Source organism: Petaurus breviceps, unplaced genomic scaffold, assembly GCF_028583685.1.
Source record: "Petaurus breviceps papuanus isolate PSGF00001 unplaced genomic scaffold, PetGlider_PUasm1.0 90633, whole genome shotgun sequence".
In the NCBI taxonomy this organism is placed as follows: domain Eukaryota; kingdom Metazoa; phylum Chordata; class Mammalia; order Diprotodontia; family Petauridae; genus Petaurus; species Petaurus breviceps.
Window position 1 is genome coordinate 7751393 of NW_027187293.1, and position 18533 is coordinate 7769925.

At 34.4% G+C, this 18533-nt stretch overlaps 1 protein-coding gene across 1 annotated transcript in view; it reads right to left on the minus strand.

Moving 5' to 3' along the window:
- The window catches only part of RYR2 (ryanodine receptor 2), an 864696-nt gene that overhangs the window by 575532 nt on the left and 270631 nt on the right, over positions 1–18533 (minus strand). Inside the window, exon 3 of the mRNA XM_069064486.1 lies at positions 4389–4493. Coding sequence (XP_068920587.1) covers positions 4389–4493 — 105 coding nt within the window. The remainder of the gene's footprint in view (positions 1–4388; positions 4494–18533) is intronic.

The window sequence follows — 18533 nt, forward strand, 5'->3', positions numbered from 1 at the left end:
TGGTATTTTGAACCTGGGAAGTTGCCTTTGCTTGGTATTACATTACAATACTTCACATTGTTTGGGGTTTTTCCAATCTTTTGAGTGTTTAATATTTCTTGATGTCTCCTACAGATCCTATTTGGTACATTCTAATTATAAGAGAATTATTTTCTTGGGTAATATTTTGTACCTCTTGTTTCAAGCTATTAAATCTCTTTTCACATCTTTCTTCCATAGCTCACATTTCTTTTCCCATTTTTCCCCTCTGCTGCTTTGTATTTGTTTTTTAAATCATTTTTTGCTCTTTTAAACTCTTACTTTAACGCTTCCAAGAATTCTTGGACTTTTGACCAAACTCCATTTTTCTTTGAAGTTTTGTTTATAGATGTTTTGAATAATTATTTTCCTTTGGGCTTGTTTCTTGAGCTTCACTTTCTTCATAATAGCTTTTCAATGTTAGGATTTTCTCTCTCTTTCTTTTTGGTTTCTCATTTTCCCAGTCTACTTCTTAACTATGGATTTTAATTTTGGGCTGGGCTCTTCACACTTCTGGGATGAAAGTGTGGATTAAGCTTTTGCTCTTTTGAGTGTTTCTATTGCTTTCCTAGAGTATTCAGTTGTTCGAAATATTATGGGTAATTCAGTCCAAGGACATGGAAGCTTTCAGTGCTACCAATGTGACTGGAAATGGGGCAAAATCACTCATTTCCTTCCTGGTCTGAGTTCTTCAAGTTCCTCATCTTGGTTTGGGTCTGTCCAGCTTGTCCCTGGCTGAAATTTCCATTAAAGTTCTACTGAACTCAGCAACTATGTCTTCTGGAGAAACTCAGGAGCTTAATGGGAACCAAACTGCAGATTCTCCCTTGGTCTGGGCTATGGCCCTGATTATTCTACTCAACACTTCAGGTTGGGTTACAGACTAGACTTGAATACCAGTTCTGCTCGTGGTGTCAGTCACACAACTACTGTTTCTATCTGAACCTATTCCTCACTCAGCATACAACTAGAGTCTGAAAAATCCTCTCTATCACTCCCAGGCACAGTTCCCTTCCTCAGTCCACCCTGATTTGTCACCAAAACTTGGTAGTAAGCAACAGAGCTGTCATATGGCACCCATTCTCACACTTCGCATTAGTTCAGGGACCCTTGAGATCATCCCTCCCTAGTGCAGAGCTTTGTTCCTTTTTCAGTACCTGGGAACTGTAATGCTGTGCACACAGTCCTGGCCAAACCTCATCCCCAGTGTCTACAGTCCTCTCTATTTGTATTTCTATAGCAACCTGGACAGGAAAAAAAGACTCATGGTAGGGTCTGGCTTTTTTTTTTTTTCTTATTAGACTGCACAATCAGAATTCTGACCAGTGAATTTTCTAGATCTTTGTTACAGAGCTATGGAGAAGTTCTCAACTATACTACTTCCTGATATTCCTCCATCATTGCTCTGGCCCCTACAAACCCCAATTTAAATCACATTACAAATTTATTAACTCAAATATTTTAGAGGGAAAAAACTAATTACAAGTCAGCATCAACATGTAATGTGCTTTTGAAATAGTATTGCTTCAAATCACTTCATGAACATAAATTTAGAATCAAACAAACATCACACTATAAAAATGTAATCAATTGCTTAAGCCAGCCTTATAGCTGGATCATACAAAGATATAGATGGGAAACAGTAATGTGTTTCGCACCCTATGTATGTACCAAAAACTCCACTAATTTTTAGACCCTGGCAGATTTTTCATCAAATAGTTTATAGATATGATCTATTTTCAAAAGGTATCATGCCTTAATAGTAACATGTTTTTCATTTTATGTATATGTGTGTAAAATATGTGTGTATATATACGCATATATGTGTATATATATACATATACATAAAGACTCTCAGCAGACATTCAAATGGTTTGTAGATTTGATTCATGTTCAAGTTGTCATGCATCAAAGACATTTGATGATGAACCGAAGGAAAAAAAAAACAAGTTCCTTTGAGAAATTTTCTATTAGTTCTTTTTTTTATCTTAAACTAAAATTTCTGATAAAAAAATAGAAATATATATAATACTAACTGCAAACTTTTTTCTAGACAAAATGTTAAAATCCAAAGGAAACAAATTTAATGACACAGCTGCTTTGTGGTTGATTAGAAGTTAGACAAGGCTTGACAACTTTGTCAAAGTGAAATTTAATAAAAAAGTTTTAATTCAAAATATAAATACCACCAAATTCAATTCAAACAAATACCATCTTTACTTCCCTCCCCTTTCTTATGAGCATAATAAGAATTCACGTTGAAGTAATTTAAAATCTATCTAAACCATATGAAACTGTATCCTAAATTGTAGGAAACTGAAAAAAAAATTAAAGTCCAGATGGAAGTTGTATTGTCATAAATGGGGATTACTTTACTAGTCTGATATGCACAACCATTTAACTTTTTTACTGATCCTGACCTATGGGGTTTTTCTATCATCATACATGTGTGTATATATAAGTTTGTGTGTGTGTGTGTATTCACTCCATTTACACTATCTGTAATGGACAACTGGGCCCAAAATTGAACAGAAAGAAAAAAAAACTGAACAACATTTGATAAATTATAAAGTTATTTTAATGCTCCCCAATTTTTCTGCATATCTTTTTCATATCAATATTTTTCCAGTGATATAATATAATAATATTATATAATAATAGAATGCTCTAATACTAGAATATATGAAAATGAATATCACTCAGAGGCAATAGGGAAAGGCATGGTAGATCTAAGCAGTGTACAACAAATTACAAATGGAAAAGGAGAGCAAGAAATGTCATCAAAGAAACATATGAATGAAAAAGAAGGTAGAGTCATATAGCAAGAACAAGGGATAACTAATGGACAATAAATGGGCTATTGCACTTATCTTTATAGTATCAAGAGAAAAGAAAGAAGAGTGTTCAGATATTGGCTAAACCCCTGAAGCAAACTTATGGGAGGACATGGACAGAAGTCACACAAGCATAACAAGCATAGATTAGGAAAATATCCGTATGAATGAAAAAAGAAGTCTATCTGAATTTGTTAATAAGAATGTTTGTCTCTAATGAATAGTATACATAATTTTCAATTTCATATCTTGAAAAATTATACTCTTTTGTTTAAGCCATGTGCTACAACTTTTATTTCAAAACATTATTAGAAGATCTGCTTAATTATAAGTTTTAATGAATAGTGACAAATAGGCAATTTCCAGAAATTGGATCCCACTAAGTCACGTCGAGAATAGCTAATTAAACAAAATCAACAGAAGCATAATAATAACAACAATAATATAAAATAACATGACATTTTTATACTTTTTTTGCAAAAAGTATTACATATGGTAATTGGGAAATAAGTTATACAGGCACTGGGGCATAGAGATCCACCATGCCCTACTGGAAAAGTCAAAGGGGGTATGGGAGAAGATATGGGAGAGAGCAGAATGGAGGAGGGGATATCCTGTGGGACTGCTATTTTGGGGTGGTGGGTAGGGAAAAAACGGGGAGAAAATTTGTAACTCAAAATCTGGCAGAAATGAATGATGTAAGTCAGAAGTTAATAAAGCATTTGAAAAAAAAGTATTACATATGATATCTCACTTGATCTTTACAACAACCCTATGGGGTAAGTTCTATTATAATCCCATTTACAGATGAGGAAACTGGCTGAGAGTGATGACTTGACCAGGCTTGCAAAGCCAATGTCTAAGATAGTATCTGAACTCAGGTCTTCCTGATTCCAAGTCCCACATTCTATCTCCTCTGCCCCTTACATAACTAGGAAAAAAGATGCAAACAAGCTAAGGGATGATATGACAAGCATCAATAAGTACCCTAGATTAAGAAGAATAACTAAATAAATGTCCATTTGCAAAACTACAGCAGAGTTTGGGCTGATAAAACATACTCACTATCTCTGCATTCCAAATAAAATATATGACTGTATTATAAAATTTCGTCCACAACAGCTGTTCAAAAGCTGAAACAGCTACATGCCTAAAAATAATTCAGAATAAAATAAATGATAATGAAATATGATCACACAGAGCAGTTAGTAACAGACAACAATGCTAGCATGGAAAATATAAATAAACATTAATCACAATAAAAATGCTGATATCAATCATTAGAATATATTTCAGTGGCAAAGAATTCTTCAATGAGTCAACTTAGTGTTTTAGTTTTTATAGCTCGGCAATCTATCACAGAAGTCATTTATGTAAGAGTATTTAAAATAAATTTGAAAAAATAACCAAAAGATACTGCCTTGATACATAAAAACTTTAGAATGTGGTAATAACCTGTAAAAGAAATAGATTAGTTGATTATACAGTGGCTAAATTCATAATATGTTAAAATTCTACATAGACTTGAGTACTTGCCCCTTCTGCTTTCTCCATCGTGTTGGCCAGCATCTCCTGGAGAGCTCGGACAGATAGGGATTGTTCCAACACAAAGGTACATATAGATAGGTCTGGAGGGACATTCTGTTTAGAAGAAGGAAAAAATTAAATTATTAATACGTTCATCGTTAGTTAACCAGAAGTCAACCCAAATTAACTTGCCTGGATATCCTTCACAAAAAATGTAAATTTTGGTCTTGACAGTTGTCTAATTATTTCAGCCTATGACAGACGCAAATTAAGATAAAACAATATAAAGCCCAGAAACATATCACTTCTGAGTTTTTTTTTTAATTTATAAATAATGATACTTTGGCTGGTCCTCTTCCTGCTACAAGCTATAATTCTTTGTAAAATGTTTTTTCTTCTGTTAACTGAAACATCCTTCCTTAACATTTTTTTTATTTGTTTCTTTGATGTTCTTGATTTTCTGTTCTTCCAAACGAGTAGAGGCTGGGTTGCAAAGACACTAAGGGATCATTGTGTTCCTCTAGATTTTGTCCTTTTTTAAATCAAGAGCTATCTAATTCTAAATAATTTCTTTGTTGAAGCAAGTTCTCCCAGTAGTTTTATAACTCCTACTTCAAACCTTAGGTAAATTTGCTTCTCAAAAAGGTTCTGACTTGTTCCCTCTTGAATATTTTCAGTTGTTTTGAAAGAAATGGTAGAACTTAAGTACCTTGTAGGCCAACTCCATGTCTCACTTTTGTCTTTGCATACTGAGGAACTAGCAAAGTACCTCTTACAAGGCAGGTGTTTAATCAATGTGTGTTGAATTGAGTTGAACAGTGAGAACTTTTTAAAGTTACATGCTAGGATACTTTTAGAAAAACCTGGACTTACATGAACTGATACAGACTGAAGTAAGTAGAACCAGGAGAACATTGTACCCAGTAACAAAAATATTATATGATAATCAACTGTGAATGACTTAGCTATTTTTAGCAATATAATGATCCAAGGCAATTCCAAAGAATTCATGATGAGAATTGCTATTCACTCCAAAGAAAGAACTGATGGAATCTGAATGCAAATCAAAACATACTATTTTTCACTTTTTTGGTAGTTTTTTTGGTAGGGTCTATATTTTCTTTCACAATATGACCAATATGGAAATGTTTTCCATAACTGCACATGTATAACCTCTTATTTAATTACTTGCTGTCTTGGGGGATGAGTGGGAGAGTAAGGAAGAAAGCAAATTCGGAACTCAAAAATGTTTTTTAAAGAATGTTAAAATTGTTTTTACATGCAATTGGAAAAATAAAATATTATCCAAATTTTTTAAAAATAAAGCTACGTTGATTTCTTCACCACTTGATTAGCACATTACTCTCACCATTGGTTAGCAACCTTTAAATTGGGATGCTGAGGTATGTTCTTTAGCTAGCTCTATTTTGTCCTCAAATCCACTGAAGAAGGATCACTAAAGCATATGCCACTGTTCTCGTCATATCAAAGTCAGAATTTTTCAAGGAGCCTGAGCACCTGTGAAAGCTTTTGATCAAAGGGTTGAGCTTTGACACAACAAATCAGAGTCTAAGGAGCCATGAGACATGCTCACAGACCATGTGTTAATGAAGGATCCAAATCCCAAGTGTGCCAAAGGCATTAGTTTTGTCCTGTCATGGTAGAAGAGGTAGATGCAGCCATGAATGCAAGACCTCTCAAAGCTTTTGGCAGAGTTGTGGAAATAATAACTAGCTGTGGTGGGAACTTAAGTGGTGGCTTTAGTTGCAGTCATGGTGATGGAGATAAGGCCTAAATTGGTCTGCAGTGATAGTAGTTATGAAGGAAGTGGCTCTGGTTACATTGAAGGAAAAGAGGTTGTGGACAGGGTAACAGAAAACAGGACAGTGGTTATGATGGGAGTGGCAGCTATGATAGCTATGGCAATGGAGGATCTGGTAACAACTTTGGATATGGTAGAAGCTACAATGACTTTGCCAACTACAACAATCAGTTCTCAAATTTTGGCCCCAAGAAGGGAAGAAACTTTGAAAGCAGGAATTCTTGCCCTTTTGGTAGGCACCAATATTTTGCCAAACTACATAACCAAGGTAAGCTATGGTGGTTCCTATAGTAGCAGCAGTGGTAGGAGATTTTACTTATTGTTAGGAAACAAAGCTTAGGAAGAGAAAAGAATCAGAAAAGTGATAAGGAAGCTAAAGGTTACAACACATTTGTGAACTCAGGCAAGTACAGTGATGGTAGGACCTAGCATTACAAGAAGATATATTTCAGACAGAACATTTTTGTACATGGGGAAAAACATATCAGGATTGTATATGTGACTAATTGTCTAACAGTTTATTTTCGTTTCAGTTCTATGGCAAGTGTAAAACATTAAAAGAATTTTAATGAAAATTGGTGGTAGGGGGGTTTGCATCCATATTGTTGACTGCTACCGTGTTTCCCCGATAATAAGACACTGTCTTATTAATTTTTTTGGACAGAAAAACACCAGAGGGCTTATTTTCAGGGGAGGGTTTATTTTAATGAACATTGACAGCAATTTTAATAAACAGGTAAATGTGAGCAAAAAAATGTACCCTTATTTAATAATGAATTCAATAAAGAACAGGATGACGCGCTCACTGCTGCAGCTCTGATTGGATGCAGCTCGGAGAGCGGCATGCATTTCACAGGGGGGGCGGTGCATACAGAGGGTACTGTAATGTAACGTGTAGCGCAGGGGATCACCTTCACTACAGTAGCAATCTCAATAGGGCTTATTTTCGGGGGAGGGCTTATTTTAGAGGAATCTTACACAGTAAGGGGGAGCTTATTTTCGGGATAGGTCTCATTATCGGGGAAACACGGTAAATGTAGCAGTCTGATAATGGCATGAAAAAAAAAAGGGAGGGAGGGAAGGAAGGAGTTTAGGAAGGAAGGAATGCCAAGTTGCTGACCATTGTTCTGGCACAGAACTCTGGAGAGCAAGGCAAAATGACATCTATCCAAAACAGGAAGGAAATTGGTCCTAAAGTTAGAAAAATATTACCTCCATGAATTTAAAATAATAGGATATCTACTAAAATGAAAATATCCACAAGAACCTGGATTTCTGGATTAATTATGCTGTGCTTGGCTTGCCCCTCCTAAATCTTCTCAATCCACCAGAAGATAGAGCACTAGGCCTGTAATCAGTAAGTAAGCCCTGAGTTTGAATTTGTCCGCAGAAACTAGCAGGATAAGTTACTAAACCTGTTTGTCACAATTCACTCAGTTATAAAATGAAGATAGTATCTGTAAAGTACACGCCTGAGGGTTAAGTTGTTAAGGGTTCATGAGAAGGCTCTCAACTCCACTGGTTGGACTCTGTGGCAAAGTCATAAGAGTATATGTACAAGAGTCACATAGGAAAATTAGGCATGGATGTGGCATGACCTGCATCTTCATGAAGACTCAGATTCAGTTGAATAGTTGAGTCAGGGGGCAAGTTAGCTGTATATTGTGAAGAATGACAAATAAACAATTGTATATATTTGAAAAAAAAACCTGTAAAATACTTAGTATAGTGCCCGGCGCATAGTAGATGCTATATAAACATTCATTCCCCTCTCCCCACTTCCCTATCTCTGTCACAGTGATATTCCTAAAGCATTGGTCTGACAACATGATCACCCTATTCAATAAATGTTAGTGGCTCCCTATAGAATCAAACATAAATTCTTCTCTTTGACACTTAAATCCCTTCAAAACTAAGCCCCAATATATTTTCCAGTCTTTTTATATATTAATCCTTTATCATATATGAAGAGGCAAGGTAAGCCCCTCTGTGAGGAATAAGATTATACAAACCAATGCCCCAACTCAATATAACCTTTCTATTACCCTGAGCTGTTTGGGCACAGAGGATCCTGAGAACGCGAGGGCTGCTCCTCTCCTGGGACCCTGGCCAGGTCCTTAAGAAGAGATATGATAAGAGCCCTCCTGAAACTAGGCATTCCCAGGGAGATAGCGTTCTTAGAGAGGGCTTTGGAGGGATTGCCACCCCCCCCCAACCTCACACAAGATACAATGCTTGTTAAAATAAAAACACCTGGCAGTATGCCTTCTTTGTTCTCAGCACTACTTAAACTGTGAGATTCAGACCCCAAATTGGAATGTCACTCATGGAGGAAACGTCTTGCCTGGGACCCTCCAGTGCGGCACCCTGACAGCTGTACCTGGGATTCCCCAGCTTGTGAGGTCAGGTGTTGGTGCTTCCCCATGAAGGTGATGCTTGTAAATATATATATATATATATATATACACACACATTATTAATCATACTTGCTCTTATCTGCTATCTTTAAGCCTTTTACTCTATCTCCAGTTTCCTTCCCATTCACCTATATTCTAAATAAACTATATTATATTGGATCTTTTGAAGTGCTGAGTGTTGCGTTCACGTGAATCCCGAACCTCCCTAATCAGACAATACATTACTCCCTTCTTATTATACATTACTCCTTTTCCTGGACTCCACAGACCTTCTTGCATATCAGCCTTCTTGCTATTTATGACACTCACAACACACACACACAATTAAAACACAAATAGAAATTTAAAATATAATATCCATCAAGTAAAACCATCTAAAGAAAGAGAAATGGATGTACACTTATTCCTCAACATATGCAGAAATTAGGGGCACAGGACCCCTGCAAATGTAATGTGGAAAACCCCAAATAACACTAGGCCCCACTCCATACCTTTATTGTTAATAATTCTGACCATATTTATTTAACATAAAAATGTAAAATATACTGCACCCATTAAAAAAATGCAGTTTATACAACAGAGATTAGGATCTCTTATAGCCTGTAGTTCTTTTAGCACAATGAAACTTTTAACAAAATTTAACTGTTGCTAATTAATTTGTGTATGTATACATATGGTAATAAATTATAAAACAGATTAATAATATACAGTATTTATATATTTATGACTTTGTTTACATGTATCACCTGTAGTTTTTCCAAGCAATAAATCTCCAAAAATTTCCATTTAATTACCAATGGCCAACTCACAAATAATCAAAACCAATTATGAAACCAAATGTCAAAGGATGACCGTACAATGAAATTTTTCTGTTGAGTTAAAAACAGTCAATTCAATTTTGCTTGCTACTTTGGCACTGCATATGATAAATATTCATATTCTAATATATACATGACATTTTGGAAAGCTACTATGATGACTTAATACTTTTATTTGTTGTATTGTGCATGTTTTTAAAAGCATATTTGAAAAGAGAAATTCACCTTGTTTGGCTAGCTACAATGAAAGTTAACCACAGGAATTTTTAAAAAGATAATAAAGCATTGCTCATAAGCACAGAACACTCTTTTGTTTCATTGACAAATAGCAATTTTTAAAAAGTTAAAGTGTTTATTTCTATTTAACTTACCCTTCTTTAATTTCTACTTTGTGTTTTAGAATGTGAATGTGAATATGATTAGAACAATATGTACAAATCAAATAAATATACATATAATGGGCATGTGTGCTCTAAAAGTTTTTACCAGCAAAGTGGCACTGAAAAAAACCGCAGCTCACTAGTTTAGTATACCTCTGGTTCTGAAAAATCATCTTGATTGATAACATTTGACAAGCTTCTTATAACCAGATAATCAACTTTTATAAATTACCAAATCACAAATGTAATTCCAGTCCCAAAATGAAAAGAACGTCACTTTTAAAACTTGGGAAAATATTTTCTCATAGTAAGCCTAAGTACTTCTAATGTTTATTATACATATAATAAAAATAAAATATATAGAACAAATAACCACTTATTTATACATAAGACTTGTTTTAGGGCTTTCTGTAAAAGTAAATTTTCTTAGTGATAAGTATAATTTAATACATCATATAAACATGGAAAAGTATAAATATAATCAAAAGTTACATTCTTCAATAGAAGCATTAATCTTCTCTGGACCTTTAGCCATAATTTTCTTTTTACACACAAATAACCATATATAGCATTAAATTCCATTACTCAGAAGAGTAAAAATACTAGGTGACCCAATGGGCAATAAAAGACATATTAGAAGGTTTAAGTAGGAGTAAAGCATATAACAAATGATGATGTGCAAAAAGTGGCAAAAAATATACCATCAAGAACATGTGTGACCATAAACTGGTCATGCAGGAGGATTAAGGAATAATAAATGGACAGAAAGTACAACCATCACACTGTAAAACAGTCCTTGCTCTCAAGGCGCTCATACCATAATTGGAAGAGACAGTTAAAAGAAAAGATGACCTGAAGGGCAGAGAGCAAGGTCCAGAAGTCCCTAGGTTACACATATAGGTAGGATGACAGTGCTAGAGGACCACAGAACATAGGAAATTAGATGCTTTAGGTCTGGAGGTATAGCAGGGCATCTCAACAACAAGAATGGAACTCGACTCCCATATCCAGTACTCAGTCTAAAGGGGTAAAGTAAGGAAAAAGGGCAATATCAGCTGTTAGGTTCTTCCTATTGCCTTGCCTTCATGAATAATTTCATCTGGAATTCATTTGAAAAGACATGGACAAAAACCAAATAAGAGGGGATTGTTGATGTTAACTGAAGAAGTACTCACACAGATGAAATTACTGAATCATCAAAGAATAAAATTATATTTCTTATAAATGATGGAGATCTACTTTTAAATATCTTTATTTTATAAACACTTATAAATACACACACACACACACACACACACACACACACACACACAAGGTAGGTGGTACAGTAGATAGAGCCAGGCTTGGAGTCAAGAAGACTAATCTTCCTGAGTTCAAATTTGGCCTCAGACACTTACTAGCTGTATGACCCAGGGCAAGTCACTTAACCCTGTTTACTTCCATTTCCTCATTATAAAATGAGCTGGAGAAGGACATGGCAAACCATTTCAGTATCTATGCCAAGAATACCCCAAATGAGGTCATGAAGAGTCAGTCAGACAGGACTGAAAAACGACAAAACAGTAATTTTTAAATATGCTTAAATTTTAGCATATGTGTGTATATATACTTAAATATACACTATATATAAACATTAGCATACACGTGTATATTCACACATACATATAAAAGTGCAAAGGCAAAATGAAGTTGACTTCTGCTATGCAAAATTATATTTAAAACAACTGCCTGATGGCCTAATAGATTTGAGTAAACAACACAATATAGATATCATTTAATGTGAGGTAATTTGATACAGCCAACAAAATATAATTTACCCATATCTATATGAAGTAAAATGCAGATTATGGATAACTTGATACAATGCAATTTAAATTACAAAGTTTTAAATGATATAGATGAAATTATTCATTTAGATGAAATCATTATTACTATAGGATGCTATGTGTAAAGCTAGAAAAGAATATATCTAATCCACCCCCTTAATTTTACATTTAAGGAAAATGAGGCCCAGGAGAGTTAAGTAACCTGCCCTAGGTCATACAAGTAGTAAAAGGAGTCAAGATTCAAACGCAAGTCCTCCAAATCATATGTTCCATTGAGAGGATTTTCACTGTCAGTGGAAAAAATGTTGCCTTGGTTTTCAAAAAGTTTTAACACAGAACTCTGAAATTCAAGCTTAATTTATTCACTCATTTTTGCATGCTTTCATTATTTCAACAAACATTTATTAAGTGTCGTGCACTGTACTATACACTAGTGTAAATATAAAAAAATAGAAGAGGCCTCTGACCTTTTATTGAATACATGTCACAAATATTTTCCTAGAACCCCTACCCTTTATTAGTATTTTCTCTTATTAACAGCCCTCCAGACCTAAAATAGCACTAAAATTTTCCATAAATCCTAACAATTTCCATTCCTCCTCAACCTACATGCCTCACTCTGTAGCCTAATATATACTCCAGATAGGTTCACTGATATTTTGTCTGCCTTCCATACCAGTTTGACAGCCAAGAGCTCTGACTTTTCTCCCAAACCTCTATTAATGTGTATTTTAGATATAAGAAAGTAGAAAGCCACCTCTCATTTCTAATAGCTGTTTAGCAGATAATGTGCCAGATGATATGTTCAGAACTGGGGATACAAAGAATAAGCAGTTTTCTGTCAAGTATAAATATACAATATTTAATGTATGGAATGGTGTAGCAATGTAAATCAATTTGCAAGATTCTATAAGGCCATAATGAACATGCCTTTTGTGAAAAACCTCCTTTCCCTTTCCCACAATGATAGGTCGCATACAGACATGGAATGAAAAACTCCAGATAATTAGAGTGAACAGGAAAGAAATTTACTTACAACTCTACAAAGACAACTCTCAGTCTCTTACTTCTTCAAACCACCTTAATCTGATTCAACTCCTTCCTCTGACAAACTAAGAAAACAAGAAATTCATGTTTAATATTTTCTTTTGTGAAAAATTAAAATAAAACAAACCAGAAATTGGAGATGGGATAGTTTGGGGGGATTTTTTTAAGTAAAATAACAAGCTTGTTTTCTGTGACTTTTTGATAAAATGTACTTAGGGTCATTAGTAATTAAAGTATAACACCTTGAATTTGAATATATGTTAATACACAACTTCAAAACAATTCAGTTACACTACATTAATCTTCAGAGAATTTGTGAGAGTATAGCAGCAAGCACACTAGCATTCCCAGGGTGGCTACCAACAACAGGTTCTTAGATCTGCTTTTCTAAAGGAAAGCAACTCAAAATGGATTAACAATCTTGCTTTAATCAAACATATGTCATTTACGTAGTTCAGGGGAAAAGATGAGCACCCCAAACTTCAGAGAAAACAAACAAGTTACAAGCAGAAGTTACAGGCAGAGAAACAAATCAACAGACAGGCTTCCAACTCTCTGACCATTAATTACATCCTTGTCAGTTACCAGAGAGGGAAGCACCAACATCTGGGTTTTCAAAGCTGAGGGGCTCAATGGCTGCCCAGAGTCTTGTCTGGTCAGATTATATAACTCTTCTCAAAGTGAGTCCTAAAACAAAACCTCACATCAGGGTATATATAGCCTTCTCCTGGCTCAGAGAATGTCACAACCCTATTGACCCACTGCCCAATCACAAAGCACCAAGGTGTGGGCATTCCTGAAAAACAAGCCTCCTGCCACAGGTTCCATATGACCACATTTAGCCTATTAGGGGGCAGAGTATATTTTCAAACCAAGGAAGGTTCTCAGTCATTTAAGCCTATCAAAGGGCCCAGGGGAAGATCTTAGATTCCCATTTCCATAACAGATAGATCATGTAGAAGGTGACAAATCAAATAGAAGCTCCAAATACCACCCTTCTAATAACTGCTATTTTTCTAGTATGCCATCTTTACAAATCTTATGGATATGAAGTGGCACTTCCCCTACTATTGGTGACTAGAAGCATTTTCTTCATACATTCATATATAATTTTTTTAATTTGAGAATTGTCTCCTCACATACTGTGATTATGTTATTCACTGGGGAATAAATCTTATCCCTATACATTTGTGTTGATTCTTTTTTTATATCTTGGATAGTGGACGTTTCTCAATGATTCCAGGTGGTGGTACTTTCCCAATTTAGGGCTTCTTTCCATCTATACTATATTTATGTTGTAAGTGCTGATTTATGTGTGTGTGGTTCCTGCTTCCCAAATGTAAGATATTTGAAGGCGGAGATTGTTTTTGCTTATTCTTTGCATTTCCAGTTCTGAACACATTATCTGGCATATAGCACTGAATAAAATGCTTGTTGACTGACTTTTCAGGAAAATTTGCTGCAGAAATTTTCTCAAGTTATTTCCCTACTAATTTTAACTGTTTATTTTGCTTGTATAGAAGCTTTTCAATTTCATGTAATGAAAAATTTCTATTTAATCTTTATGATACATCTTTTTTGGGTAAAAATGCAATCACAAAGAACATTGCATTTTATCAATAGCATTTTGCTTATATTAATATAACTATATAATTAGTGTTGCTTTTGTTATTAATATGTCTATTTTATTTTTAGTTTTTCTAACACTGAACTAGTCTGGCCTTCCTGGCATAAATCCATCTTGATTACAGTGAATTAATTATATTTTTAAGATTTTGATGTAACTTCCTTGCTAACACTTTGTTCAACATTATGTACCAATTTTCACTAAATATTTATCTAGAGTTCTTTCTCTTTTACCTCTCCCTACCATATTTGTTTCATAAAAGGAATTAAGAAAAATACCTTCTTTCTCTATTTTTGCAACAATTTATGCCATTCTGGAATCAGTTCTTTGAATATTTGTAGAATTCACTCTAAATCTAATTAAACTTGGGAGATTTTCCTCTGAGAGTTCAGTTATGGCTTATCTTTTGCTGAGATTGAGTTGTTTAAATCATGTATTTCTTGTTCTGTTAATCTGGGCAATTTATATTTGTACAAATTCATCTGTATCTTGTAAGTCATAAATTTTGTTGGCATATCATTAGAAAGCTCCATTTCTTCCTTATTATCCCTATTTTTTGTGATTAATTACTGTTTTATTTTAAACAGTTTTTTTCTAATCAAAATAGCTAATGATTTCTCTATTTTATTGGTCGTTTTTCATTTAAAAAACGAGTCATTTTATTAATCATTAAATGTTTTCATTTTCTATTTTTGGGGGGCTTTATTTGGGGTAGGGGTTTTGATTTGTTACTTTTCTTTTCTTTTTTTTTTTTGGCTGCTTTTTGGAGGGCAATTGGGTTTAAGTAACTTGTCCAGGGTTACATGGCTAATTTTTGTGTTAAGTGTCTGAGGCCGCATTTGAACTCAGGTCCTCCTGACTCCAGGGCTATTGTTCTATTCACTGTGCTACGATTTGTTACTTTTCTTAATTCTTTTATTTGTATGTCCATTAACTGATCTACTTCTATCTTTTGTTGATGAATATATGGTTTTATGATTTTTCCCACAGAAAGTGATTTTGCTGTATTCCAAAAGTTTTGGCACACTGACTCCTTGTTCATCATTTTCTTCGATTAAAAAGCAAAATCTATTACTGCTGCAATTAGTTCTTTAACCCATAAAATGTTTGTGATTATATTACTTAGTCTCAAATTAAGTCTGAATCTTTTCTTAAAAGTACCCATATATATTTTTATTATATTTATTACCTATTATAATATATTCATCATATTTATATAGTAAATATAATATAAATGAAATATCTATGATACATAAAATATAATTACATTTATTATCCATTATAATTTTTATTGAGTTGTGGTGAATAAGGAATGTGCTTGATAACTAGGTTTTTTACATTTGTTTATGGGCTTTTTAAGTAAGCCTCAGTACATATTCAAATTTTACAGATACCATTCAAAGCTGATAAATATGCATATTCTTCACAATGAACATTCACACATTGCCAGAGGTCTATCATATCTAATTTTTTCTAAAAATTCCCTTCAGATCTTTAACTTTTTTCTTTCTTTTTTTTTTTTTTTTGTTAAATTTGTTTAAATCTGAAATGGCATTTTAGGGTAACAAATGATTATTGTTTGACGGTCTGTTTCCCCCTGAATCCCTGAGTTTTTGGTTGGTCATCATTTCTAGCACATTTCAGGCTGGCCATACTGCTGACCCCTGGAAATCTTCATGTCATGTTCCTATGCTGCAGCATCTACCTCCCATCTCACAAACCTGATAATGCCTTGAGCTACTAGGCTTCTAACTGCTGCAATTTCATCAAGAGTGATTCTGATATCCATACTAATATTTCTTGGCCTTCTTTAAGCCATGTTCCCATTCTACAACTACAATAGACTATCCACTAAGCAAGTTCACTCCCTGGGACATCAGGCTTCTGATCACAGAAGGCACCATTTCTAGACTGATACATGACCTTCATGACATGCTGCAGTTCACATGTAGCATTTCCTTCTCCTCTTGCTTCCCACATCTAGTTCTGAAATCAATAATCAAATCAACATAAACATTCTATAGAAGGATATATCAACTAATTGCTCTATGACTCCAATCACCATCCCTGTGACTTCCCTGAATGAAATACCCCACTCACCTTTTCACCTTTATATATTTTCTTCCCCCACTGGAAGGTAAGCTCCTTGAGAATCATGACTGTTGTTCTTTGAATTTCCTTTTTCTAATTAAATTTTATTTTTAATCAACAACAATCCATCACTTTCCCCCTTCCCCAATTGGAAAAAAAAGAAAAACCAAACTCCTATAATAAATATGAAAAATTTAAACAAAACAAATTCCCATATTGGCTATGTCCCTCTTAGGAAGAAGGGGAGGTGAAGAAAGAAAGGAGAAAATTTGGAACACCAAAATTTTTTTAAATGACTGTTAAAATTTGTTTTTACATATAATTGGAAAAATAAAATACTATTAAAAATTAATGGGATTACTTTCAGGGCTTCTGTCTTATTTGAATCCCTTTATGCCTCCTGATGCTGACAGAATTCAGAGAGGGCCCATGTATCCCATCCTCCTGTTAGACTATAAACAGTTTGTTCTTGTTGAGTCCTTTTTTATTTTGCTCATTTTTTTTTTATCTTTTTGTGTTTCTTCACTCCTGTGTTTGTACTTCAAAGTTTCTATGCAGCTCTGATCATTTCATTAGGAATGCTTGGAAAGTCCTCTATTTCAGTAAAGGTCCATTTTTTCCCCTATAGGATTATATGCAGTTTTGCTAAGTTATTCTTGATTTTATGTCTATATCCTTTGCCTCCTGAAATATCATATTTCAAGCTTCCCACTTCTTTATAATGGTGTCTACTAAATACCCTGTTATCCTGACTATGGCTACTCTGTACTTTAATTTTTTTTTCTTTCTGGCTGTTGCAGCATTTTTCCTTTAACCTCAAAGCTTTGGGTTTTGGTTATAATGTTCCTGAAAGTTTTTATTTGAGGGTTTCTTTCAGAAGGTAACTGTTAGATTTTATTTACTCTTTTAACTCTGGTCAAGAGATTTGGGAAGTTTTCTTTTATGATTTCTTGAAAAATTATTTCTAGGTTCTTTTTTTTTGTCTTGGCTTTCAGGTAGTTTCATGATTCTTAAATTACCTCTTGATCTGTTTTTAAGGTCAGTTATTTTTGCTTTAAGGTATCTTACAATTTTTCTCTTACTTCAGTCTTGATTTTAATATTCCTTGATGTCTCAAAGCATCATTATCTTCTATTTGGTTCATTCTAATTTTCAGGGAGTCTACTGTTCAGGTAAGCTTTTGTGTATACTTCCTGTGATAATCTATTAATTTCCTCTCCAGTTCTTTCTTCCATAGCTTTCATTCTTCCAGTTTCCCCCCATATTCTCATCTCACTTCTAAAAATATTTTTAAATTTAAAAATAAAAAAAAAAAATCTTGCTTCATCTCTTTTGAGAATTCTCGTTGAACTTGTGGCCAAACTTTATTTTTCTTTGAGGTTTTGCTTATGAATGTTTTGGAGTCATTCTCTCCCTCTGGATTTGTGTCTTAATCAATTTGTTACCATTAGGGTATTTTTTTTTTTAAGATGAAGTTTTGGTGGTGGTGGTGCTGCTGCTGTTTCTTTGCTCATTCTTCCAGCCTATTTCCTCAATGCAGTATTTATGTTAAGGTCAGGTTCAACATAACTTCTGGAAGGTATGAGTGCTCTAGTCTTGCTGATGTTTTCTTAGGTATAGAGTGCTGTGTTATTCCAAGATTTCAAAGGACAGCTCAGGCTGGGGATCTGCAGGCTTTCAGTACTCCCAAAATACTATGAGCCAGGGCAGTCTGATTTACACCACTCCCTCATCTGAACTCTATAAATTTTTTATATTAATTTGGGTATGACCAGCAAGTTCATAGGCTTGCCCTGGCTGAAGTTACAAACTCATCCACTATCAGCTACCTGAATCAATCTGTTGCTTCAAAGTGAGAGAAATGCAGGCTCAACTTTGATCTAGAAGTTTTGCCTTGTTTAAAGTTATTTCTCCACAGGCTTCAGCCTGGGCTGGATGCTGGAATTGAGACCCTACTCCACTTTGCTGTTAGAATCTGAGGTATACTGCTGCTTCTTGCTTCTAAAGGTACTTCTAGCTCAGTACACAGGCTAGGGTGAGGCTAGTACCCCTCCTCATCCTGTACCGTGTTTCCCCAATAATAAGACCTATCCCGAAAATAAGCCCTCCCCTTACTGTGTAAGATT